Consider the following 27,348-nt stretch of genomic DNA (forward strand, 5'->3'; position numbering starts at 1 on the left):
CTCCAGCCGCTCCAGACGGCCCTCAGCTCCCCGCCGCAGCCGCGCGGAGGCAGGCGCTCCGTCCGACGGCGCCGGGTACACCCGATCGGTGCCCGCCGGCAGTCCGCTGTGTGCTCAGATTGGCTCCGGTCCGACGTTTCAGCCACCAGGGGCGGCCGGGGGCCCCTCCCGCCTCCAGCACGCCTCGCACAGCCTCTCAGGGGCGCCCCCACCACTCCGGGTCGCACTACTGTCCTCCTCAGTGAGAACCTACGCCCAGAGGTGCGCTGCCGGTCCACTTAAGATGGCGGCCCTTGCAACGTGGCGCCCGCCGCCGCCCGCATCCATCCACTGGTCCCCGGCAGTAGGCGTCCTCCAGTCACTGGGTCCGCCAGGCCGTCCGATCTCCGTCTCGCTCTGCCCCCGCAGCCTTGAGCCTGTGATTCCGCTCCTCCTCACTCAGGGCGCTCCAGTCCAGGCGCAAGTACAGGCCGCCGCTCACCCCACAGCAAGGGCGCAGACCGCCTCGCGGGCCCCGCAGCTCCCAGCCACTCACTGTTCGTCGGCGCCCCGTTCCGTGTCCTCCGCAGGCCGCACCGCTCACGGGCCGCCCAGGCTGGCTCCCCCGGGGCACAACTCCGCCCGCCGTCGTCCTCGATGTTTTCGCGGGTCGCGCGGCGCAGCCCAGGCCACCGCCTCCACTCCTCTGCACCTCAGCGTACCAGGCACATCGCAGCCTCCGACGGGGAGGCCTCCACCGCTTGCACTCCAGGCCTTCCCGAGCACCGCGCTCTCCGTCCTCCGCTCGCCAGACACACCCTCAAGCCGGCGATCGCCGCTAGCGGGCAGCTTCGCCTCGTAGGCTGCCTCGCTGATTGCGGCCAGGAGCGGTCACCTCGCGGCTCCCGGATTTCAGGGGGTGTCCCCGCCGCTGCCCTGCACCCGACCAGCACTATTTAGGTCAGGACTGCCCGCTTCCCAGGATGACTGTCAGGATAAAGCGGGGGTAACGGCCGGAGCCTCAAAGACTTGCGGCCGCCATGTTCGCCAGTTGGCCACGCCCCCCCAGATCTGGCAGTCATGACAGATGCGTCACTCCTGGGATGGGGTTCGATTGGCATTGAAAGCCTTCTACCCTACATCAAGTGAAGGCTAGTGCAGGTGTTCATAGACAACACGACCGCTACGTGGTACTGCAACAAACTGGGCGGGTGGTTTTGTGGATCCTTTGTCAAGAGGCCCTGCATCTCTGGACATAGCTGGACTGCCAGGGTATATTCCTGGTGGTTCAACGCATGGCGGGCTCTCTGAATTCCAAAGCGGACAAACTCAGCTGAAGATGCCTAGAGGATCACAAATAGCGTCTCCATCCGGATGTGGTGCAAGCCCTCTTTCAGCTAAGGGGAGAGCCTTGATTAGATCTATTCGCAACTGCCTGGAACACGCAATGTCAGCAGTTCTGCGTGCTGGAATTTCTAAGGTGACTCTCGCTCGGAGATGCTTTTTATCACAAGTGGAGCTCATGCCTCCTGTACGCCTTTCTGGCCAAACCACCTCTGCCCAGAGTTTCAAGAAGATCAGGAACGACCAGGCCAAAGCCATTCTTGTGAATCCAGACTGGGCATAGAGAGTCTAGTATCCCGAGCTCTTGAGCATGGGCATTGGTCCTCCGATCAGGCTGCCCCTCCCGGAATGATCTTCTTTTGCAGTAGCAGGGGTCTGTCCTCCTTACAAACCTGTCAACTCTATGCCTTCTTGTGTGGAGATTTAGCAGCGGCAGTTGGCATCTGTCTACCTTTCTCCTGAAGTCAGTGATGTTATCTTGGCAGCCAGGTGGCTGTCCACCAAGCCGGTATATGTCTACCGTTGTCAAAATTTGTGGCATGGTGTTCAGAAAACACATTAAACCCCTTTCTGCCCCCCTTTCCGCCCCCCTTTCTCAAGTTATTCTTTTTAAACTTTATCTTGCTCAGCAGGGCTCTGATTTGGGCACTCTCAAGGGCTATCTTTCTTCCGTGGGGTTTGTTGGAGCAATGAATGGACATGCAGTGCGGAAGTGAGCCATCTCCAGATGGATCATGCACTGCTTCAAAATTTGCTACGCATTGGCCAAAATGCACCCACCGGAGGGTATACATGCTCATCCCACCAGAGCTAAGGCTGGGACTACTGCGTTGGCACGCAGATTTACGGTCCTGGATATCTGCCAGGCAGCAACGTGTCCCTCATTGCACACGTTTACCAAGCATTACTGTCTGGTCTGTAGAGATGGGCTTTTTGTCCATTCGGTCCTGCAGGACTTCCTCATCTGAAATTGGTCCTCACTCACCTCCTGGGAGGTATTGCTTGAGTATCTTGTCTAAGGGAAGTAATCTGTGCTGAAAGTCTCTTTCAGATAAATAAGTTACTTGCCTTCGGTAACACCTTATCTGGTAAAGACTCTATCTAGCCGCAGATTCTTTATCAACCCACCCATCCTACCCGCCCTGCTAAGGGATTTTTAGAAACAGAGTTTTTTTTCTCCATTTCAGGGCCCTAGTTTTCCACACCAGTGGTCACTATACTGTGCACTACTGGCATTGAAAGTCGCAAAAAGTAACTGACGTCAAAACACCTGGGTGGCAGCTATGTAGGCACCGGGTAAATCTCTTCCAGTTCAGCCGACAATGTCATGCTGAGCCGAACGCCGTCACCTACCGGCGCTCAGGGGTACTGCTCATGAAAATATTTCCGGATACAGTCTGACGCCTGGGGATAATTGTATGTTTTTGTATGATCTGATTTGTTTATCTTAGACCTCATCATGCTATTTAAGCTTTTTAACTGCACTTCATTTAACTTTTGCCATACAAGACCAGATGAACATCAGTCAAAGGAGCATTTGTCGCTGCCAACTAAAATTGTACTTAAGCTGGTTTACATTACGTAAGGTTCAGCATACTACCTATGCACTGCTAAAATAACACCACTGGGCAAGATTAGTACATACTTAGCAATAGCCCTGTTCTGAAAGAGAACTATGACATTGCCTTGTACTTGTCTGCTGTACAGTAGCATCGCTCACTTTTATTTCATCCCCACATTGCACGCATTATTTCAAAATATGTTGAGTCATGGAACAAACCAAAGCTTGACCTCTCATTAAGCTAGCACTACTGGGTGTTGAAGCTGGTTTATGTGCAATTGTAGACCTTTACATTGCTTACAAGGGCATTTCTGTGATGTATTAAGTTACATAGACCTAAATGCTTTATTCTGCCTACGATAAACGGTCACTCGTATTGTCTCACATAAGGCATTAAAGTGTCACACAAACGCAGTTAATGCACGAGTGTCACACACGAGTAAGCTGAAAACATGGCAGCTATGTTAAAACAGTTTGGGCAAAAAAGCCTGTCTTTGTTTAACTCTGCCTCAGAATTTCACCCTCACCCTCCCCAAATGATTTCCGTTGGTGTATTGCATTTTGACCAAAATAACATTCCTACTTTCTACAAACTACAATACTCCAATTCTTTGACAGTGAAAAATTGAAAGGTCATGTTTAATTTTGAGAGCTGCACTGTAGCGTGCTACATTTCTAAAAAGACTCTAATCACTTTTCTTAATGCATTTTTGCTGTTAAGCTTATTTTAAAATGTCTGTCTGCTTTATTGGTGGAAATATGTATAAGAACAAACTGAATGGGTAAGAAAAATGATGGCTTTTGTGTGTGTTCTAGGTTTCTTCAATTTAGGTTAGGACCACAAAGAATGTAACCAGGTTTCCCTGCATATCTTGAGTGCCATATATCCACTATGCACTAGCAACCCTCTTAACCTAACCACAATTTAAAAATAAATACTTTATTCTGAGGCTTACTGAGTTTCTTCATCTTCTCCAAAATACTGTGTGTGTGATGCACAGTGAGCAAAACTAAATAGATAAAATGTTCAGAACCTGTTCATATATTTTGTGTTTGCATTATTGATTTTGGTATTACTAACTTCTGTAATACTGTGGTGTTCACTAGAATCATTTAAATAATGTAGTGTACTATTCAAGAACAAGCATTCATTTCATGGTTTGATTAGTTTTAATGTGTAATATTTTGACATAATCAATTGACTTGGTTGTAGAGTCAGTGATGTTCAGTAACATATTGGCAAGTATATTTTGAACGCCAAAATAAATCCACTTGTTTCCCTAATTTTATTTCCTCAAGAACCCTAGTCACAGGCCAAGTGATACTTCTTTGTTTTCATTCACATAGAGAGCAAAGGCGTTGTCTACATGTGGAGGCACCCCTGCTTTCCTTGGTTTTACCCCTCAGTCCATCTTGCGTTCAAGTCTTCGCACCACGCCCATGGAATCTCCTTGTGTATCACCAGGAAGATCTGTTACTCCTCCTTTGCGCTCAAAGGAAACGAAAATCACTTTTGTGGAGGAAAATGGCAGTGATAAGTGGAGCAGTGGGGTAAGTTAATCTGTTAATTTTGAGAGGTTGAGGAATAATGACTTTATTGATTATTATTATGTTTTTATATACCACATCCAAGGCAATGAGCATCAGAGCTCTTTACATAAGCATCTGTATAGATATTGCATGCAACAAAGTGAGGAACGAAGTTGGAGCAAGCAGTGACAATACAAGTAGCCAATAGCTGATTAATGAGTCAGAGCCTGTAGCCCCTCAGTGAAATAATTAACTATTTGATAACGAAGGAGAGTAGATAAGACACTCCCCTGAAGCTGTCATACTTGGCAATAAGGTGATGGTAAATAATTAATGGTAAAGACATGAACAGTAATCCATTCACGGTCAAGTAGTAAGTGGATATATCGGATTCATCTGTGCTGTAGATAGCTAAGGCTTGCATAAGGTTGCCATTTAAGTCCATTCTGCTTGATTGCAAGATCATGAGAAGCATTGGCTGAGGATAAGGAATTCATCCGTTTTTTTTAATTTTCCGAATGTCTGGGGAAATGGTGTTCCAAAGCCTGGAAACACAACCCGAGCAAAAATATTACGAGGTATAACTTTTCTCAAATGCTGGAATTTCTGTTGGATACTTCTACCGGCAGAGTCTTCATCTTTTGAATATCTAAGGGACCATTCTGAATCTGATAAACTCTTCATTAGCTCTCAAACGCTGGTCTTGTATGTGCTGGCTCCACCTTGGCACCACACGCAACACCCTGTAATATCACTGGAGCCATAAAGCACCCTTGTTGCTGTGATGGAGTTAGTTCCTTCTTTTCCTTGCCATTTGATGTGTTCTGGACCACTATATAATCTCCTCAGTAGTGTTGACGTTAACCATTTTTACACAAAAAGAATTCTTAGGTGCAGTTTTCTCGTTGACATGTCACTGCGTGAACTGTATGGATTCAAACCTTGTTGAGACTGTGATGGTCAGATGTCCATCACACCATAACATCTGCCACTGGTGTTGGAGTCCACCACGATGTTGAGCCTGTTCTTGGTGCCACAAGATGCATCCCAAAGCTCATAAAGAATGGGAACAAAGATCTTTATGACCAGTGTGCAAGAAGACTGATGTGGGTGCTGTAAATCATGATTGAAGTTGAAGTTCAGCATCGTCCTAGAAGATACTTAAGAAGAAGAGGAGGCACGAATCTCAGCACGTCGGGAAGCAAATCGCCAGGGCTGTCGAGTTCCCTATCCGGTGTCGGATCAAGACCAACTTACTGAGCCTCTGAAAAATCTGGTGCCTATGACTCCATACAATCCGGCACTGGTCCCGGAGTCACTACGACCTGCGGTGCCGACTCCCATGGCACCATGCTTGGCAGCTGTACCCATAGTTTCCAATTCCTGCAATGGATACATCAGTGCTTAACTCTATAGTCAACATCTTCAGTAGATCCATGACCCCACCTGGAGAGTAAGCAGGCACTATAGGTCTATTGGTCTTATCATTTGGAGGATTACCAGCACTGTTTGTTGTTCCTCTCACCACCTCCAGTTTCATGGTAGAACCAGACTCTGGCACAGCCCCTACCTTAAGGATCAACGCCAAGGATGATGCTGCCGCCATTAAACATCCAGAGTTCATCCCCTTCAGTGCCAGACCCAACATCTCCCCTGTACTGCAGCTGTCAACGCTGACTGCACTGCAGCAACTGTCTCTGACTCCACTGATGCCACAACTATTTCGATGGGGTTCTCTGCCTCAGATGAACCTGCAACTTCACTGCAGAAGAGAGTTTCAGAGACTTTTACTTAGAGATTAAGTTCCTCATGATGACCCCAGTGCAGAGGTAGATGGAGAATGTCAGTCTTCTTTTGACCTAGCTTTTGCGGCCTTCAGGAATGCACTTGGGTACCTCCCCGTATGGGGAAAGTCAGCGACTTCTACTGGGGTTTCAAGAGCCATCTCACACGTGCAGATAAGCCAATAGCTGGTAACCCCCCCCGCCCCCCCAACACCTTCCTGTGCTCACATCCAGCTCCAGAGTGCCTAGTGTCTTGCTCCTTGAAGCTGACACAGAGACCCTTTCGCAATACACCACTGGACAGAGTTTGAGAAAATTAAGCAATGTGCAAAAAAGATGTGCTCTTTGGAAGGCACAGCCCTCAAGTCCATCAATGCCACTTGTCTCTTTCACAGATATGTTCATGCTCTGCAGGATTTGGCACAGCCAGTTATTCCATTGTGTCAAATCTTCATACCTGCTTTGCTGAGCTGATAGGGGATGGTCAAGCTGCAGCGAAGCAAGTCATCCAGTCTGGTTTTTGACAAAGCTAATTCAGTTGCTTAGGCCATGGGGACATCTGTCTCCCTATGCCTCAATGTCTGACAGCAGAATTCTGGTTTTTCACAGAGCATCCAAACCACTCTAATGGATCCCCCATTCAACGGCTCTCACCTCTTTGATGCAAAAAGCCATCTAATCCGAACACTATCAGTTTGCGGTCCTTCATTTGGCCTCACTTTCACTCCTTAGGTCTTCACAAGGTGAAGGCAGTGGTAGTGGCCCATCGCAAACAGGCTCATCAAAGCCTGCTCTCTGGAGATCGTGCCTTGCAACTTGCAAGCAAACAGCACACTGTTGTTCAACCATGGCTTTTCGATCAGCAAGTCCAGTTCTCATCTGGCACCCTCTTTGTACATCCTGGTCATAGGGGCAATACTGGACATCACATTGAGTCAAGTCACCCCCCCCAGTATTAAACATATTCAGGCTACGATTCCGATGTTTCAGACTAGAGCAATCATTCAACTTTTGACTTACACTTACTCATTCTGCTAGATTCCTGCATTCTGTTGGTCAATCAAGCATGCTGGCACATGGGGGCCCCTCCATTGGTGCCTGACACAGGCAGTGGTTCCTTAACAACAGAAATCTCCAAAGCTGTATAAAAATCTCCAGTGACAATGCAGTAGATCTACGTTGGTAGAGTGTGAACAACAACCTTACACAATGAAATCCGTTCCACCCTCTCCCTCTTACAGCAGTGATCACTGATGCCTCCACTGTGTGGTGACCAGCCCATCTTGTCTCCAGTAGAATAGGTGTGAGTCAGAGCAGGCCCGAGCAAGCAGGGTAGCCCACTGAAGCCAAAGAGGACCCTCAAGAGGACCCACAGGCCAAAGGCACAAGAGTTGCAAGAGGACCTTGAGCAGCTAACCAAAGATGCAGGCCCACGTTGCAGAGGATGCAGTGAGGATGAAGATCTTGGCAGGAAGAGATGCTGGAGGCTGGAACCTCTTGTAGCCCGAAGATCCTGGAGGACATGGCCGACAAGCCTTGGCAAGTTGGCGTGGGGCACAGGGGCTCTGTTGCAGCGGTTCCGACGATGGATACTGACCTCAAACCTGCTGAGAAGACTGTGCAGGCCTCGAGGAAGTTGCAGAAACACTACCTGTGTAGCTGAGCCTTCTGGAGTTTGTGGGACGTCGGGAGCAGCTGACCAGTGAGCTTCGTTGAGGTGCCTGCAGATGCAGAGGAGTTACTACTTCACTCCAAGGGAGATTACTTCAGGTGTCCTTGATGCCCACAGGCCTGGAGAGGAAACTGGATGAAGCACAGGCACAGACAACGCAGAAGACTGGCATAACGACGAGACCAGGAGCAACAGGAGTCTTTCTTGGTGCAGTCTCTGTTCCAGGTAAAGTCCAACGAATTCCAAGGTTCCAAGACGGTTGAAGTGGTTTCGAATTTGAATCTTGTCTCATGACAAATCTGAATACACCCACAGGTAAGCCCTTCTGTAGCCTAGGGAAAGAGTTGGGACGATTCAAGGGAGAGAAGGGAGTGGACAGGGAGGAGGATACTCCCATGTCCTTTGACCAGTTTCGCACAACCAGAGTATGCAAGGAGGGCACCAAATGTGCCCTTCAAAGCAGTCTGGTGGCGCTGCCAAGCACCCCCACCCCTGCCCAATACACTAAGTCCTGTCTGGGGAGGTGCGACACTAAACCTATTGTTATACCTTCCCCTGCTTGAGCTTGTTTCAACAGCAGGAGGACTGAATTCTGTCTGTGGTCGGCAGCGAGACTAGCTTGCTGTTAGACCCTGCAAGGCTGTTTCCCGGAATACGGGAGGGGGGTACCCAAGGGAACCCCCCAGTGCATAGGATCTTACTTCCAGCAATGGAATCGGTGTTGGGGTATGATTCCAACCTGCTCGATACCGTACATGCCTGGTTTCGCCGCCGCCGCTATATAGTTCGACTTCTTGTAATGACAGATGTCCACTATATGTATCAAAATGGCTGACCGCATTTACAAAGCCTGGAGAATCGACTCCGGGGTTTATAGGAGTGTCCTGCTCATGCAGGGGAACCCTTAAACTTACAACCAATCACCCTGCCCTCAGGACTGAAGAGCCTGCCATAGGAGTGACTTATAGATTTTAAGTGCAGTGACTTCAGATACAAGGAGAAACGTATATCTGTTATGAGTCACAGCTTGAGTGGTCTCTCATGGGTAGCATAATACATGATGCAGGCAATTGGAGACCCTGATGTACCTATGCCCTGGGTACCTAAGTACCATTTATTAGGGACTTAGCCAATTGTGGAGGTACCGAAGTACTTACCACTGCCACATTTAGGGAGAAAAGCACAGTGACTGGGGTCCTGATTAACAGGATCCGAGTCAGCCTAGTCAGAATGACACCAGCAAAAAGTGGGGGTAACCATGAAAGCAGATCCTACTTTCTTACACGACCCCCCCCCCCCCCCCCCCCCCCCCAACGAAAGAAGATGAGACTAACCTTGCCCAGTTTGTCTTCATTTATTTTCTGAATGGAAATATCTGGAGAGTCCATCTGCATTGGCATGGTTACTCCCAGGTCTATGTTACACAGGAAAGTTCATCCCCTGTAGGAAAATGTACCACCTCAAAAATGTGTGATTTTCACCCTTCATCTGTTTAAGCCATAAGAGTGGCTTATGGTCTGTCTGGACAATTAAATGTGTACCAAACAGGTATGGTTTGACTTCAAGGCCCAGACTACAGCAAAGGCCTTCCTCTCAATAGCTGACTAACGTTTCTCCCTGGGGGTCTACCTTCTGATTATTAAAAAAACTACTGGTTGGTCTTGGCCCTCTGCATTAAGTTGTGATAAGACAGCTCCTACCCCTTTCTCAGAAGCATCTGTCTGGACAATGAAGGTTTTGGAGTGATCAGGACTTTGCAGAATGGGAGCATAGCACATGGCCTGCTTCAGGTCATCAAATGCCTTCTGACCGCTAACTGTCCACTGAACTTTCTTTGGCAGCCTTTTGTAGGTGAGATCAAGGGGAGTCACTATGGTCCCATATCTCTTAACAAACCACCTGTAATACCCAGTCAGGCCCAAGAAAGCTCTGACTCGAGTCTGGGTAGTGGGAGCAACCCAGTCCATTATGGTCTGGATTTTGCTCTCCAATGGCTGAACGTGGTCTCCACCTACCATGTGACCCAAGTACACAATCTTGCTCTTCCCTATCTGGCACCTTGTGTCCTTGATAGTGAGGCCTACCTTTTGCAGAACCGCCAAGACATTTCTGAGGTGGACCAGGTGATCCATCCAGGTAGAACTAAAGACAGCAATGTCAACTAGATATGCTGCACTGTTCGCTCCCAGGCCTGTAAGAACTTTGTTCACCACCTCTGAAAAGTGTCAGGTGCATTCCTTAAGCCAAAAGGCTTTACAATAAATTTATAATGCCCACTAGGGGTTTGGAAATGCTGTTTTTGGCTTTGCCTTCTCAGAGTCTGATTTGACAGTAGCCAGCAGTCAGGTCAAATGTATTAAGATCTTTGGCTGAGGACAGAATATCAATCAGCTCATCCACACTGGGAATTGGATGGGCATCAGTCCTAGTGACTGCATTGAGGCCTCTGTAGTCTACTCAAAACCTCATGTCTCACCAACTTGGGTGTGAGGTTTTGGCACTAGGACTACTGATCTAGCCCAAGGGCTATTCGAAGGCTCAATGACCCCCAACTCCAGCATCTTTTGGACTTCAGTCCTGATGCAATCTCTGACATGTTCAGACTGTCTGTAAATGTTGTTCTTCACAGTCAGACTGTCACCTGTTTCCACTTCATGGGTACACCAGGTGGTTTGACTGGGAGTCAGAGAAAAGAAATGGGTAAACTGCTTGAGGATCAGCTTGCTGCTGGTCAGTGAGGCTGCTTGCCAAGGCTACTCCATCAGCTGACCCATCAACAGGGTCCTGAGAGGGGAGATCAGAGAGAGGGTTACTCTTTTCCTCCTGTTCCTCATCAGTGGTAATGAGCAAGCTCATGCCAGCCCTTTCAACAAAAGGCTTTAGGCGGTTCACATGAAATTCTCTGTGGGGACTTCTAGGGGTACCTAGGTCAACCAAGTAGGTGACCTCACCCTTTATCTCAAGAATGGTGCGAAGAACTCCACTTGTCCTAGAGAGCTGCTGGTGCCACAGCCTCCAACACCCGAACTTCTTTCCTGGCTGGTAAACAGTCAGTACAGCCTTTTGGTCATGCCAAGCTTTCTGAAGCTTCTGGCTGGCCTCAAAGTTTTTGCTGCCCTTTTTCATGTACTCAGACATATGTGAACGCAGGCCAGGGACATAGTTCACAATTTCTTTTTTAGGAGGGTTGAGAGGCTGCCCCCAGCTCTCCTTAACCAGACCCAAGGGACCCCTAACTGAATGTCCAAACAGAAGTTCAAATGGGCTGTAGTCCTCCCCCTTCTGAGGAACCTCTCTGCAGGCAAAGAGAAGGTAGCTTAGTAAGACATTCCATTTACGCCTGAGCTTTTCTGGAAGTCCCATGATCGTACCCTTGAGGGTCTTGTTGAACCTTTCAACAAGCCCATTGCACTCTGGATGGTAGGGTGTGGCAAACTTGTGGTTTACACCACACTCTTTCCACATGGCAGTAATGTAACTAGATAGGAAGTGTGTACCTGTCTGTAAAGACCTCCTTAGGGAACCCCACTCTGGAAAAGAATACCAGAAGAGCCATAGCCACTACAGGAGCTGGATACCTAGTGGCATGGTCCACCACCACTAGGGTCTAACTGTTTTCAGATGCTGTTGGAGGGTTTAAGGGCCAAGAATGTCTCTCCCTACCCTCTCAAAGGGACCCCCAACCACTGGGAGTGGAATTAAGGGGGTGTTTGTAGTCCCACCTGACTTACCACCTGCTTGGCAAGTGAGACAGGAGCGACAAAACTCGCCTTCAGAAATGTGGAACCAGTGAAAATTAGGGACAAACCTGTCCCAAGTCTTGCTTTGCCCAAGATGTCGTGCAAGGGGAATGTCTGGTGCTAGGGATAGAAGAGAACCCCAGAGCCTCTGAGGTATGACCAACCTCCTGGTGGCACCAGGCTTGGGGTCACTACACTCAAAGAACAGAAACCCATGTTCTGAATAGATCCTATGGGACACACTGATATTCCCTGCTTCCTCAGCAGCAGCGTGTTGTCTGTGCTGTTCAAGAGAGGGGCAGGATTTCTGTTCCAGACTCAAGTCTGCCCTGGCAGGTTCCCCTGCCCCTAAGAACTCTGCCATGTCAGGGCCAACATCTTCTGGGACAATCTCTTCACAGGGACTAAAATCTCTCCCTCCGGAGATTGATCCTCACTGGGAGTCTGGTAGAAGGATAATTCATACCCTTCCTGCTCTTTCTCTTCGGAGCCAACTGGTCAAACTTTCCAGGTTCCAGTGCTTCCTCAGTGCCTAGCTGTTTGGCCTTAGCCCTGGTGATTCCAAATCCACAGGCAGATTCCCATCATCTCTACTTGTGTCCTGAACTCCACTTAAGACCAGTCTGAAGTTTCTAAATAATTGCCCAACAGACAGTCTACAAGTAGGTCTGGGGAAACCACAACTCTTTTAGGGCCAGTTACCCCTCCCCAGCTGAGATGAACAACTGCTAAGGAGTTATCAGTCCTGAATTTGTTGGCATAGGTCACTTGGTAAAGTTGACCAAGTATGATTTGTTCAGGGGACACAAGTTTCTCTGTCACCATCGTGTTACACACCGAGGAAAACTATCTCTTAACCCTCTAACACATTGGGGTCTAAGTCAAACCACCCGTAAGGCCGAGAACCCAGAGTTAGAGCATTCCCAAAATCTCTTGCGTTTTAGAAAGGCCTGAGTTAACCGGTATTATGGAGCATGCATAGTTTACCCATCAAAGGGAAAGAACCCAGTTGGCAGTTATCGGTGGTTTACAGACCTAATGGCGTAAGGTCCGTGATAGCAGGTATAACGAAGTGAGCTCCTGCCATCTCTCAAGTATGGCTCTGAGCCGATAGCGATATTAAACAAAGGCGAGTATAAAGTCGGACCCACAGCAATACTCACCATTCTTGTACTCCGAGTGCTTTGCCCTATGGGGGGGGGGGTCCTGGGGAGAGAATGATCTCATCACTACGAGTATTAAAACAGAGGAGGATTGGGCGAAAATGACATAGAACGTTGTGAACGTCCCCAACGCTTAGGATCATGGCAAACGTACTTTTCTCATGACGCTCCACCAAATTACCAAATTCGAGTCTAGATGTATAAAGGACCCACAGGGTTATATTCCCATCAATTAATATATATACCGATAAAGGGCCAACTGCTCTTGCTTGAGCTTTGCTCTCCCAAGTTTGAGTAGGTGGCATTCCCTCTTGCTAGAGATGGAGGTCCCTATGGAATTGTTAGAGGCATTGGAATTGTCGTCGGAAGACCTAGACCTCCCCTGCATTCTCGGCACCCTCCCAAGAGGGATAAAGGTGGACTTACCTCTAGGGACACCCACTTTACCATCAGTACTATTCCCTGGGGGAATCAGAGTTCACCTGTGTGGAGTCATCAGACTCCTCCTGATCATTCTCAGAATTAAGGTCATCAGGGGCAACCCCCCCTGACCCATCTCCTGGAGCATCCCCACCCACTTTGTCCTGCCCTCCTGACCTACACGTATTCTGGAGGTCATCCCGCAGTAACAGCTCTAGTTACTTAGGGTTGCTACCTCTCCTTAGTTTCCTAGAGGCTCACAGGGTCCTTAGTTCCTAGAACTTAAGTCCACTGTATCTAGAGGGTTGGGACCCACTGGGTTCCATAATTAAAGACATAGTGACTAGGTGTAGTGTAGTGTTGCACCTACCTACCCTACCGAAAACTAAACTTCAAAAGTTTTGAGAAAGAGTTGTGCTAGGCCCTTAACAACTAATCTAAAAGTTCAGTAGAACCTGCTGTTACAAAAATATTTTTCTATGTGCCTAATGCTAGTGATGGTTTTTCATTTAATCCTCATCTAGATAAGCTGGTATAACAGTGCAGGCTTAAATCCCAACCGCTGCACACCAATGTAGTAGGCTGGCTTAGTATACGGTGCATACTTATTTAAGTGAAATACCTTGCACTAATCCAGGCAACCCTTATGGTGATTTAACAATAGGAAGCTCTCCAAGAGGTAGCTGTGGAGAGCAGCCTTCAGGCTTAGTCCAGAAGTAGTCTTAAGCAGCTTGGTTTACCAGAACTTCTATGTTTGTCTAAGACCACTAAAATCACCATTAGGGTTGCCTTGATTAGTGCAAGGTGCTTCTCTTGAATAATGTGCACCATACTAAGCCAGCTTCCTACACCCTGTGTGCTGGTAGGTGGTGTCAATCGGCTACGTGTAGGAAGTTGTCTCTGTATATACTATACCAAAGTGAGCTATAGTGTGCACAAAGTCCAGTGGAACCCAAAAGGTAGGTAGAGGTAAAGTAGATAGCACCTCACTTTCCATTTGTGGTAGTGTGCTGAAGCAGTAAGGCTTTATCAGAGGACAGTGTTAAGTATTTGTTGTAGACACTCAGTCAGCAAAGAATTCACACACTCAAATACTGAACTTCAGACCAATTGTTTTTGTATAAAAATATTCTTTTAGTTAGTTTATTTCCTAGAACCAAGCAAACCTGGCACAGGTAAGTGATGATTACTTAACAGTAAATATACAGTTGTAACACAGTTTGGATTGTAATTGTATATGCACTTTGTTTTGACTTACAGTATTGTTACTGAGAAATGCAATGCTTTGTACATACATTACATGCACTTTGTATCGGATCTTTGGTAGAATATCATCTAAGTTACTTTTTAGATTACTTTTCTTACACAGTGCAGTAAACCTGGATACTGCACTGGGACATTTCCTGTAAATCGGTAAGTAAAAGGGTTTTGGTTATTTAGTTCCAGTTTTAAAGGATTTCTTAGATTTTCAAACTCCACACTTAGAAACTTTTCATAAAACAACAGTCAGTTATCCTATGGAGGAAAATAGTGTTATCGGTTTCAAGGTAAGTACTTTGTTGTGGGAGTTGGTATTCTGGGATTAGATTCAGGGGTCCCCCAGGGTCAAGGATGTACTCTTATTACACCCTCAACACCACTAGGGCAGCCGGTTGCAGAGTGCTGACGCCCAATGTTATCCAACGGGGGATAGGGGTCCTCGGATTGGTGGCCGCTGATGAGCAGGCCACTGGGTGGTGGGACCAAAGCTCCTGGACTTAAGCTCAGGGCAAATGAGGGTTCAGGTCAGCACAAAAGATGCACCCTTAGCGGCACTAGGGCAGTCGGGTGCAGAGTGCTGTTTTAGCGTCAGAAGCCCTGTAGCTTTTAATGGGGAGTCTCGGGTTTGCAAAAGCACTGCAGGCTTGGGGACAAAGGTCTTCTGGGTGCGACCCCCCACTTGGAGAGATAAGTTGGGATGTTGGGGGTTGGTTAGGCACCGTCGGTTGGGCCACCCAAGGCCGTGGGACGTCGGGTGCAGGGGTGCCTTTTATGGTCGTATCTTCTAACCTGCTCCTGGTCGCGGTTGGGGGGGACCTTCCGGTTTGAGGCTGCAGACGTCGGCTGGATGCTTGAGGCAGGTCAGGGGTTGCCACATCTCGGGTCAGGATCGCCGGGGGGACCTCCTCTTGGTGTTGGGCCACTCGAACTCGGGCTGTGGCATCGGGTGCAGAGTGGTGTAGACCCGCGGATCCTTGCGGGACTGGAGTCTGTTGTTTGAACAAATCCGGTGTTCACAGGAGACAGTCTGTGGTTGAAGGCAGGCAGGTCCTCCGGAATTTTCAAGGTTGCGGTGAGAAAGTGGCTCTGTATATACTGTTCCCAAATAGGTACAGTGTGCACATAGTCCACAGTCCCCAGAGGTTTGGCAGAGGCTAAAGTTGGATATAACCTTACTCTCTAAACTGGTAGCTTGGTCGAGCAGTAAGGCAGTATCAGAGGACAGTGTAAAGCATTTGTTGTACACCCTCAGTCAGCAAATGGTCTAACACACTCAAGAACTGAACTCTAGGCCAATGGTTTGTATATAAAAATATCTGATTGTTTTATTTTAGAACCAACAATAGGTATCAAAATATACTTTCTCAGAATGAGATGCTTTAGTTATACTTTGCAATAGGCAATTCACTTTTGAGTGCAATAGTTACAATTTGTTGCAATAGGCAACACAATTTCAGACACAATAATACATTGAACTCAATGGGAATTTTAAGTTAATTGCAATTGATTACTTTCAGGATTACTTTTCTAACTCCAGGACTGGATCCTAGATTCAGTCCTGGGACAGTTCTTGGAAACAAGTAAGTAAATAAGTTTTAGTTACTGTTGTGATTTTTAAGCAATGTTTTGGTATTTTAAAAGTTGACACTTAGCAACTTTTTCTAATCAAATCACCACTGTTATTCTATGGGAGGAAATTAACTTGGCAGGTAAGTGGGGTTATGGTTACTTTTTCGGGTTCAGTGTTGGATCCTGGATCCAGCACTATTATACCACCTGTAAGCAGTTGATAGAATGCGTTTAGGTTATACAGGTGTTTTTTAACGAATATTTAGAAGTTTGCAAAATCGACAGAAGAAATTTCACATAAAAACAATCAATGGTTTCCTATGGGAGAAAGTTCAAGTTACCTGTAAAGTATGTTCTGTAGTAGGGGATCTCTGTGTATAGTCATAATCTATGAATAATCCCCGCCCATGTGCGGGGACCCCGGAGCAATCAAAAATATCTCTTAAGCTGTCCCGCATTTGCAAACCTGCAAAGACACTTAAGAGACAGACAAAATAATACAGCCTAATCACCACAAAGCTGCACTGGCCAGCACTTGCTCTGAAGTGAACACAAAAGCCAAAATAAAGTTGAAATGTCATTTTTATTCACATTTGACATGTTCCTTTATTATCCCACACTCCCTTCACCAAAATCCCTTTAAACAATAGAGAGGAAGGGGTGGACAGACAAGCCCTATAGGCTGTCATTATGTGTCTGCTAAAGGGATACCGTGCCTTTAAGAAACTCTCCAGAGACCCCCGGTATCCCAGGATGCACAGCCAACACAAGTTACTTTCAGTTCTTTTTTCCGGCTCCTGCTAGCAGGACCCTGGAGCTTGAGCTCTACCCTTTTGGGTGGTTTAATTGATTAAAATCGGATTTTTTGGATTAAAAGTGGTTTCATTCGACGTCTAAAGCCTTTGTCTACTACTGCCTGCAATCTGGAGCAGTTTTGGCCCACTCTCAGCATGGCTTTATTCGATAAATGCCCTGAGTGTGGGAGGAAGAAGGCTAAGACGGACCCACATGAGGTGTGTATCCTCTGCTTGTCGCCCTCACATGTCCCAGCTGCCTGTGACATCTGCAGCACCTTTTCGAAAAGGACCCTGAGGGACCGGGAGAAGACTCGCCTTCAGGGACAGGAGAAGCAGAGGACCGGTGAGACTTCAGGGCATGGAGGGTCCCATTCCCCCTCCTCCGCCCATGCTTCAGCCCCTGGAGGGACCTCCGGGCAGAAAAAGGAGCAGAAACGACACCTACCGGCTGGTAGGTCGCGTTCGACGTCGAAGGCGACGACGTCGACGGCGAGAGAGAAGGCACCGGTATGTTCGCCGTCGATCCAGGGCTCTGGGTCGCGGCAGCCTCGGCGTTCGACGTCGAGGGAGGGGCCGGCGAGACCCGGGACCGGGTCGCCGTCGCAGGTGTCACGGTCGACGTCGACAACACATCGACGTCGTACCGAGCCCCATGGACTGCACTCGCCGCCGTCTACCCACGGCTCGACGCTGACGGAGTCGACGCCGAGATCCCGGCGCCCGCCGTCGAGGCGGAGGCGGTCGACGCCGAGACGCAGGTCGACGTCGAGACACCAACGATCGACGTCGAGACATCAACGATCGACGTCGAGATACCAACGATCGACGTCGAGACATCAACGATCGACGTCGAGACATCAACGATCGCCGTCAAGATCGCAGCAGTCGACGCCGAGGCACCGGCGGTCGACGTCGAGACGCCAGAAGTCGACGTCGAGGAGACAGTCGACGTCGAGGCAGACACCCCGGCGACGGCGATCAAGGCGGGGCTCGACTCCGAGGAGGCATGGGTCGACGTCGAGGAGACTTGGTTCGACGTCGAGAGGACGATCGACTGCGGGGCGGCACTCGTCGTCGAGGGCGAAGAGACGCCGTTCGAGGTCAAGGTACAGTTCGACGTCCCGGACATCGGGGAATACGTCCTCGGTGATTACGATCTCCAGTCGGGGATCGGGGAGGCGCGGACGTTCGCCTTCGGTAGCTTCCCCGCGGGTCAGGCCCGCCAAGAAGAGGAGAGTGGCCGCGAGCCCGGACAATGATGATGGGGGCTCTCCGGCTAGAAGTGATGGGGCTTCAGACCATCTGACCCCGCTGCGTACCCAGCGGCCTCCTTTGCCTCCGGTGCCCGACCTTCCACCGGCGCCTCCACCGGTGCCTGCACTGCCTCCTCCTCCTCAGCCTCCTCCTCTTCCTCCGCCTCCTCTTCCTCCTCCTCCACCTCCTCCGCTGCCTCTGCCCGTGCCTCAGCTGCCTGCCTCACCACCGCAGCCACCGCCTCCTCCCCCGAGGGTCCCTCACCGGCAGAGATCTCGCTCTCGCCCTCGCAGGCGATCACGGAGTAGGCGCAGATCCTCCACTCGCTCTGGACATGGTCGATGGAGGTATCGGTCCCGTTCCAGAGGGTCGAGGGGCACGTACTCTCCGGGGGCTGGCAAGTATTCGCCCTCGCTGTCAGAGACGCCTCCTACCCGCGTCTCTCCAGTGGATGACATTGCCACGTTCCAGGAGGTGTTGCTGAGAGGGGCTGCGAAGTTGGGGATATCAGTGACTACCCCTATTCCCACTACGTCTGTGATTTTTGAGACTTTGCATAAAGTACATCTGTCGCGCCCCCTCCTCCCGCTGGTCCCAGGACTGGAGGAACCTGCGATGGAGGTGTTCTTAACGCCGGCTGTGGTGAAGCCGGCGCCCTCGAGACTGTCAAAGAAGTACAGGGCCCCTGACTCGGATCCGGCGTTCCTCAGAGTGGACCCCCCACCGGATTCTGTTATCGTGGCGGCGGCTCGTAAGCAACACTCTACGACGCCTTCCTCCACGGCTCCCCCGGATAAGGAGAGTCGCAAAATGGACTCCTTGGGGAGGAGGATGTGCTCCACGTCGGCTACTACAATGAAGGCCGCTAGCGCCTCCGCTCTGTTGGGGCGCTATGACAGGTCTCTTTGGGACTCCCTGCAACAGTTCGCGGCCTCCCTGCCCAGAGACAAGAGGGAGGATTTTCAAGAGGTGCTGAACGAGGGCATGATGGTCTCTAATCAGATCATCAGTGCGGCGGGGGACGTGTCGTTGCTGGCGGCCCATGGGTACTGCCACGGCATACATATGAGGAGGCATTCCTGGCTGCGGCTGACTCCGCTCAAGCCGGAAGCGCAGCAGAAGATCGCCAATCTACCATTCTCTGGCACGACGTTATTCGGGTCGCATGCGGATGACGAGATGGCCCGCATGAAGGCTGAGGCGGAGACTCTGAAGGCGGTGGGGCTGGAGCGGCCTAAGGAGCAGAGGAGGTCCTTCCGTTCCTCGGGCAGGCGCTACACCAAGCAGAGGGGCCAAGGGCGTCAGTCGGGCCCCCAGCAACAGCCCCAGCAACAGCAGCAGTACCAGAGGCAGCCCTTTCAGAAGCGCCAGAGGGGCAGAGGCCAGCATCAGTCCTCGGCGGGGAACAAAGGCCCGTCCGGGTCGAAGCCCTGTAAAGTTACTTCCCCCTCATCCGTTACCCGCTCCGGTGGGGGGAAGTATTCAACACTACCTGGCAGAGTGGAGGACAATAACACAGGACAAGTGGGTGCTGAATATTGTTTGCAATGGCTACTGTCTTCGTTTCACCAGTTCGCCTCCACAGATTCCACCAGTGCGCTCCCTTTACATGGTGCGGGAGCTCCAGCGGGAGGCGGACGTTCTATTAAAAAAGAAGGCGATAGAAGCTGTTCCTTTGAGGCAAAAAGGAAAAGGTCTCTACTCACGGTTCTTTCTCGTAAGAAAAAAAGACAAGAACGAGTTCAGGCCTATTCTGGATCTGCGTCAAGCAAACAGGTGGATCCGCCGAGAAAAGTTCCGTATGTTGTCCCTGCATCAGATTTACCCTCAGTTGCATCGAGGAGACTGGCTGTGCGCCATAGATCTGCAGGACGCTTACTTTCATGTGCCGATTGCACCGAAGCATCGCTAGTTCCTGAGGTTTCTGGTAGGCAACAACCATTACCAGTATTCCGTACTCCCGTTTGGCCTGAAGTCTGCGCCACGGACGTTCTCCAAGTGCATGGCAGTGGTGGCGGCACACCTGCGGAAGACCAAGGTGTTTGTGTACCCTTACCTGGACGACTGGTTGATCAAAGCGTCCACTTATCAGGAAGCCCAGTGCCATTTCAACAGGACGGCGGCTTTGCTTCACCGTCTGGGGCTGCACATCAACATGACGAAGTCAGTGCCGATCCCTGTGCAGTGTCTCCAGTACTTGGGGGCTTCAGTCAATACCTTGACCGCAAGCGTGTGTCCTTCGGAGGAGAGACGCTTATCGATCCGTGGGAAGGCTCTGCATCTCATCTCAGCCCGCTCTCCTACGGTGAGGACGGTGTCTTCATTACTGGGGTCGATGGCTTCTTGCATCTTCCTCACCCCCAATGCACGTCTGCATATGAGGCCCCTGCAGGAATGTCTGGAGGATCAATGGGACCAGAGGAGGGGGCGTTGGGAGGACAAGATCCAGTTGTCTCAGCACGCTCGGCAGTCTCTGAAATGGTGGTGTTCCCCAGAGAATGTCTGCAAGGGGACCCCTTTTCACAAGGACATTCCGGCCCAGACCATAGTGACCGATGCGTCTCTCCAGGGCTGGGGAGCGCATTCGGGCCCTCTTCAGATTCAGGGGATATGGTCGCAGATGGAGACGACCTACCATATCAACTTTTTGGAACTCAGAGCAGTACACTTGGCCTTGAAGGCGTTCCATCCCTCCTTCAGGACGTCCTCCCTGCTGGTTCAGACGGACAATACTACGACCATGTATTACCTCAACAAGAAGGGGGGCTCCCGGTCACGCACCCTGTCTCGGGAGGCACAGGCGATCTGGAACTGGCTGGTGGCCAGGAATCTGACGATCACGGCGACCCAGCTGCCAGGAGTGCAGAATGCCCAAGCAGACGCGCTCAGCAGACTCGTTCAAGAGAACCACGAGTGGGTGCTAAACGACGACGTGCTAAGAGACGTCTTCGCAGAATGGGGCACTCCGGATATAGATCTGTTCGCCACGGCAGAAAACAGCAAATGCCGCGACTTCGCGTCCAGGTACTACCAGCCAGGGACGCTGGGGAATGCACTATGGATCAGCTGGTCCAACAGCTTTCTCTACGCCTTTCCACCCATTCCCCTGATTCCGGCGGTGCTGATCAAGCTGTCGCAATCCAGAGCCAGAATGATCCTGATTGCTCCGGAGTGGCCGAGACAATGGTGGTTCACCGACCTTCTTCACCGGTCTGTTCTGCCACACCGGCGCCTGCCGTGCCGGCCGGACCTCCTCACGAAGTTCGGAGGGCAGATGGTTCACCCCAATCTCTCGTCCTTGAGTTTGGCAGCATGGCTCCTGAGCTAGTGCAGTATGGACACTTGAACCTGCCTCAGGACTGTATGGAGATCTTAAAAGAGGCTAAGAGACCGTCTACGAGGACCTCCTACGCCTATAAGTGGAAGAGATTCTGCTTATGGTGCAAGGCGAAGGACTTTGACCCTACATCCTGTAAAGAAGACGTTATTTTGCCTTATCTGCTGCAGTTAGCTCAGTCTGGGCTTAATTTCCAATCTATTAAGGTTCATCTCGCAGCTCTGACTGCGTATAGGAAGGGCCCTTCTCAAACCTCATTTTTTCAAATCCCTGTGATTAAGGATTTTTTGGAGGGTTTGCGTAAGGTGTTTCCCCCTGTTAGAAGGCCTTCTCCACCTTGGGAATTGAATGTGGTGTTATCTAGATTGATGAGGGAGCCTTTTGAACCTATCCATAAGGCTTCGCTGCAGCATTTGTCTTGGAAGGCGGCCTTCCTTGTAGCCATTACATCGGCCAGGAGGGTGAGTGAGATTCAGGCTCTGTGTTGCCAAGAGCCGTATACTGTTTTCCATGCTTCTAAAGTAGTGATGCGTACCCATCCTAAATTTTTGCCTAAGGTGATATCAGATTTCCATGTGAATCAGATGATAACTTTGCCTACGTTTTTTCAGCATCCTTCCTCTCCGGCGGAGAGGTCTCTGCATTCACTTGATGTGCGTAGAGTGTTGAAATTCTACCTGGATAAGACAAAAGATATCCGCAGGTCGGATCAACTGTTTGTTAATTATGGTTCGGTAAGAACTGGCTTAGCTACCTCAAAGCAGTCCATTTCCAGATGGATTGTTTCCTGTATTCAGCTTTGTTACCAAAAAGCTAATAAAACATTAGGGGGTAAGCCTACAGCACATTCGACTAGAGGAAAGGCGGCTACCACCGCTTTGCTTAGGAATGTTCCCATTGCTGACATTTGTAAGGCTGCCACCTGGAAGTCAGTCCATACGTTTACAAAGCATTACTGCCTGGACTCTGATGCTAGGGCAGATGCGCAGGTTGGACAGGCTTCGCTAAGGAATTTGTTTGCACAGTGATTTGTTGGTGGTTGGTCTTACTCCACCGCTTCTTGTTGGTTGGGATGGGCTTGCCATTCTATTCATAGATTATGACTATACACAGAGATCCCCTACTACAGAAGGAGTAGTTTCTTACCTGTAACTCCAGTTCTGTAGTAGGGGTATCTCTGTTATAGTCATAAGCGACCCTCCCTCCTCCCCGGTGGAGTAACCTGACGGTATCAGGCCTGTTGTTATACACCTTCAAAAAGAACTGAAAGTAACTTGTGTTGGCTGTGCATCCTGGGATACCGGGGGTCTCTGGAGAGTTTCTTAAAGGCACGGTATCCCTTTAGCAGACACATAATGACAGCCTATAGGGCTTGTCTGTCCACCCCTTCCTCTCTATTGTTTAAAGGGATTTTGGTGAAGGGAGTGTGGGATAATAAAGGAACATGTCAAATGTGAATAAAAATGACATTTCAACTTTATTTTGGCTTTTGTGTTCACTTCAGAGGAAGTGCTGGCCAGTGCAGCTTTGTGGTGATTAGGCTGTATTATTTTGTCTGTCTCTTAAGTGTCTTTGCAGGTTTGCAAATGCGGGACAGCTTAAGAGATATTTTTGATTGCTCCGGGGTCCCCGCACATGGGCGGGGATTATTCATAGATTATGACTATAACAGAGATACCCCTACTACAGAACTGGAGTTACAGGTAAGAAACTACTCCTTCTCGTTACTTTTGTAATCCAGTGCTGGGCTCCTATGCCAAGTACTGGGACATCTATCTAAAACAGGTTAGTAATTACGTTTTCACAGTTGGTACAATTTTTAAAGAATATTTGCAGTTTGCAAAAATCGACACTTAGAAGAAATTGTATGGTTTGTAATTACTTTTCAGGGTCAGTGCTGGGCATCAAGATCCAGCACTGGGGTCTCTCCTAATAGCAGGTGAGTATTTCCGTTTTCGTTACTCGGTTGATTTTAGGTGAATATTTTAAAGTTTAGAAAAACCACAAATTGCAAGTGAAACCAGTCAATGTTACCCTATGGAAGAAAAGTGAGTAATCTGCTTTTGGGTAAGTACTCGACTGGCAGAGTTAAGGTTCTGGGCATAGACTCAGGGGTCTCCCAGGGTCAGGTAAGTACAGTTGTTACACCCTCAGCAGCACAGGGGCAGCCGGGTGCAGAGTGAGTTATGCCCAATGTTATCCTATGGAAGGCAGGTGGCCCTTGGTTGGTGGCTGCTGACTAGCAGGCCACGCGGCTGTCGGAGCTGGGCTCCTGGTCAATTGCTCAGGGCAAATGGGGAAGTAGGTAGGAGTAGAGGTTGCACAGCCAGGGGCACTTGGGCGGCTGCGTGCAGGGTGCTTTTGAGCCGTCGGGCGCTCAATGGATTGCTGTGGAGAAGCTCAAGAACGAACAAAGGCTGCAAGCTCGGGGACGAAGATTCTTCAGGTGCGACAACCACTTCGAGAGGTAAGTTGGGTAGTTGGAGGATAGGTAGGTAACCAGGAGTTCGGCACAGGGGGCCGCAGGGCGCCGGGTGCAGGGGTGCCTTTTGGTGTCGGGAAATCTTACCCTCTGTTGATCGCGGTTGGGGGGTGTCACTGGTTCGGAGGCTGCAGGCGTCGTCAGGAGCGTTGAGGTGGGTCCTTGGGTGCCGGATTCGGGGTCACAGTCGCCAGGGGGACGCCCTCGTGGTCTTTGTCCACTCCAGCACAGGCCAGGCTTGGCGGGTGCAGAGTGTGCAGGGTTCGCGGTTCCTGGCTGATGCCAGGGGTCAGTTACTTGCTTTGAGCAGTGCCACTGCTCGTGGGAGTCCCAGATGCTCAGAGTCACAAGGTAGCCAGGTCCTCCGGGGTTTGTGAGGTTGCTGGCCACTGGAGATGCCGGGATTTAGCAGGAGCAGGTTCGAGGGTCGACAGGCCGGTAGGGCTGGGGCCAAAGCAGTTGGTGTCTTCCTCTTTTTAGCAGCTGCACGGCTGGTCTTCTTTCTTCTTGCTCTTCTTTGCTGTTTCGTATTCTGGATCTCCGGAAGGAAGGTTCAAAGTGCCCCTAAATACTAGATTTAGGGGCGTTACAGGTATGTAAAGGGTCCCTGCCCTGGACTGGGTACACCCCTATCCTGCCACACTCCTGTGGGAGGGGGGCAGTAGCCTAGTCCTGATTGGGCAGGGCTTCCCATCTTCAAGATGTCGAGAGCCCGGAGATGTGCTTTACCTAGCCTCCCCCACCTGAGGGGTGGGGTTGGCCGAGGCTGGTACACCCCCTTTTCTTCCTTTGGGTTTCCGGCCAGTTTTCCCGCCAGAGTGGGGGTCAGAACCGGTGGGGGCCAGTTGCTGAGTACAGTAAGTGGCCTGGAGAAGCTCACAATGGCGGCCTGCCTTTGAAGCTTCCCCTGCCCATGTGGGGAAGGAGAGTTGGCACCTCACCCAGGATGTGCATTGTTGCAGGCCCAGGAGAACTGATAGCTCTCTACCCAGGGGTCCAGCAACATGTCTGCTGTGTGGCAGCCTAGACAGCCCCTCAGACAAGACGTGGATTGTAGTTTAGGTTCAGGGGGCATCTCTAAGATGCCCTCTGTTGTTCATCTTACAGTAAATCCCACACTGGCATCAGTGTGAGTTTACTGTGCTGAGAAGTTTGATACTAAACTTCACAGTCTTCAGTGTAGCCATCATGGTGTTGTGGAGTTCGTGTTGACGACCTCCCAGCACCATATACTCTTAATGGCAGCACTGCACTTACATTGCCCAGGAATCGACCTGGGTACTGTAGGGACACAGGGCTCATGCACCTGTGCCCACACCACTGGCATAGGGCACCCAGCTAGAGGGGTGACTGAGGTATGCCAGGGCAGTGTGTATTGTGGGCATGGCACACATGGATGTGTGCCATGTCGACTCTTTGTTTTGTTCTGCACCAAGGCACTCAACCTGCAAAGGCAGTGTGTGTGTGTCAGGGTACAGGGCCTCTAAGGGTGGCACAATAAGTGTTGCTGCCCTTAGGGGCCTTCTCTGGTCACAAGGCCCCTGGGTACCATTTACCAGGGGCTGACATGTGACCAGAGATGCCAATTGGGTTTTGGCTGTTAGGCAGTTTTTAGGGAAGGAACACAGGCCCTGGGCACCTGATTGGCAGGAGCCCAGGGCACAACAAGGTAAAGTGCATCAGTTATCAGGTAAAAAAGTGTGTGGGGGGGTTACTGCGACAGAAACCCACTTCCTTACAGTTGCTGGCTGCAGGACACACCGAGATTTCGCAGGAGCATGTTTGAGGTGGAGACAGGCCTGTAGGGCTGGGGTCAAGTCAGTGGGCATCTTCCTCTTGTTAGTTTTGGCATGGCTGTTCGGTCCTTCTTTTCTTGTTACAGGTTCTTGTCTGAGAAAGCAAGGTTCAGGGCTGCCCCTAAATACTAGATTTAGGGGAGTTACAGGTAGATAAAAGGTTGGTACCAATGGGTCCCTTCCCTGGGGTGGGTACACCCCCTATTAAGCCACCCTCCAGTGGGAGTGGCGGGGGGCATAAGCCTTTCCCTGGTTGGCTGGGTCCCCCAATCTGCAAGATGACGGGATCTGAAAGTTGTGCTTCACCTCGCTCCCCCACCTGGGAGGTGGAGTTGGCAGAGATGGGCATACCTCTCTTCCTCACTTGTTTTTCCCGCCTGTTTTCCTGACCAAAGTGGGGGTCAGAACCAGTGGAGAACAGTTGCTGAAAGCAGCAAGTGGCCTGGAGAAGCTCACAAAGGATGCAAGCCTTTCAAGCTTCCCCTTCGTGGACCCTTCCCATCCTGGGGTGAGGAGGCTTGGCACCTTGTCCCAGGATGTGCATTGTTTCAGGCTCCCGAGAGCAGCAGGCTCTCGACCCAGGGGTCCAGAAACATGTCTGGTGGTGGCAGCTGAAAGCAGCCACTCAGTATGGACACTAGTGGTAGGTCGTTTTTCAGGGGGCATCTTTAAGATGCCTTCTGTCTGCATTTTTCATTAAATCCCACACTGGCTTCCATGTGGGTTTAATGTGCCGAGATGTTTGATACCAAACTTCTCAGTTTTCAGTGTAGCCATTATGATGCTATGGAGTTCCTAATGACAAGCTCCCAGCACCATATACTTTTAATAATAGCGCTGCACTTACAATGTCTAAGAATGGACTTGGACACTGTAGGGGTACAGGGCTCATGCACCTGTACCCTCACTGCTGGTATAGGATACCCAGCTAGAGGAGTGACTGATCCTTGCCAGGGAAGTGGGTTTTAGGCATGTCAGCAAGGGATGTGTATTAAGAGACACAAGAGCAACCCATATGTACTTGTGAACTGGGTATTTTGCAGTAAGCAATAAGTGTCCACAAGGAACTTATTTCAATTGACACACTTTTCAAATAGAGAGTACAATTTTTATACTCTTAACTGATTGAATCAGATAAACAGAAACAAAAAAACCGAGAAAATTGTTTCAATTCGATTGAAATACTTAAGTAACCTGGAGAATTATTTACTTCAGCCGAAGTAAATGTAATTTATTTCACAAATACAAATTTAATCACAAAACAGATTTTTTCGAAACTAGAGGCACAGTTGAAGAAAGTGAAGGAGTGAACCCAGTGAGGTAATCATAGCCTTTGAAGTGAAAATTGTGTGAATAAAGATTCAAAGAAAGGTCTTAAAAACAACGAGAGGCATTGCAGCTCGTGGAATAGAGTAAGCGGGACTCCTTCTGATGCTTAATTCGTCTTGGTCATCCGCCTTCCCGTATACCATAACTATACTAAATATAATTACGCTGCCATTATAAATAACGGACAAATGAAAGAGAACGACTACGCATGCTCCATTGAATTGATTAAGTCCTTCCCATAACCCTGCTTCGATCAGTGGTTTCAGCATAGAACACTGTGGAGATACGAAAGTACCATTAGTCCCCAGATAATTGTCCTGAAGAAACCCCC

At 49.8% G+C, this 27,348-nt stretch overlaps 1 protein-coding gene across 1 annotated transcript in view; it reads left to right on the forward strand.

Moving 5' to 3' along the window:
- The window catches only part of AHCTF1 (AT-hook containing transcription factor 1), a 1,022,752-nt gene that overhangs the window by 493,727 nt on the left and 501,677 nt on the right, over positions 1 to 27,348 (forward strand). The window contains exon 28 of the mRNA XM_085612122.1: positions 4,232 to 4,435. Coding sequence (XP_085468248.1) covers positions 4,232 to 4,435 — 204 coding nt within the window. The remainder of the gene's footprint in view (positions 1 to 4,231; positions 4,436 to 27,348) is intronic.

The sequence above is a fragment of the Triturus cristatus genome, chromosome 6, assembly GCF_964204655.1.
Source record: "Triturus cristatus chromosome 6, aTriCri1.1, whole genome shotgun sequence".
NCBI lineage: Eukaryota > Metazoa > Chordata > Amphibia > Caudata > Salamandridae > Triturus > Triturus cristatus.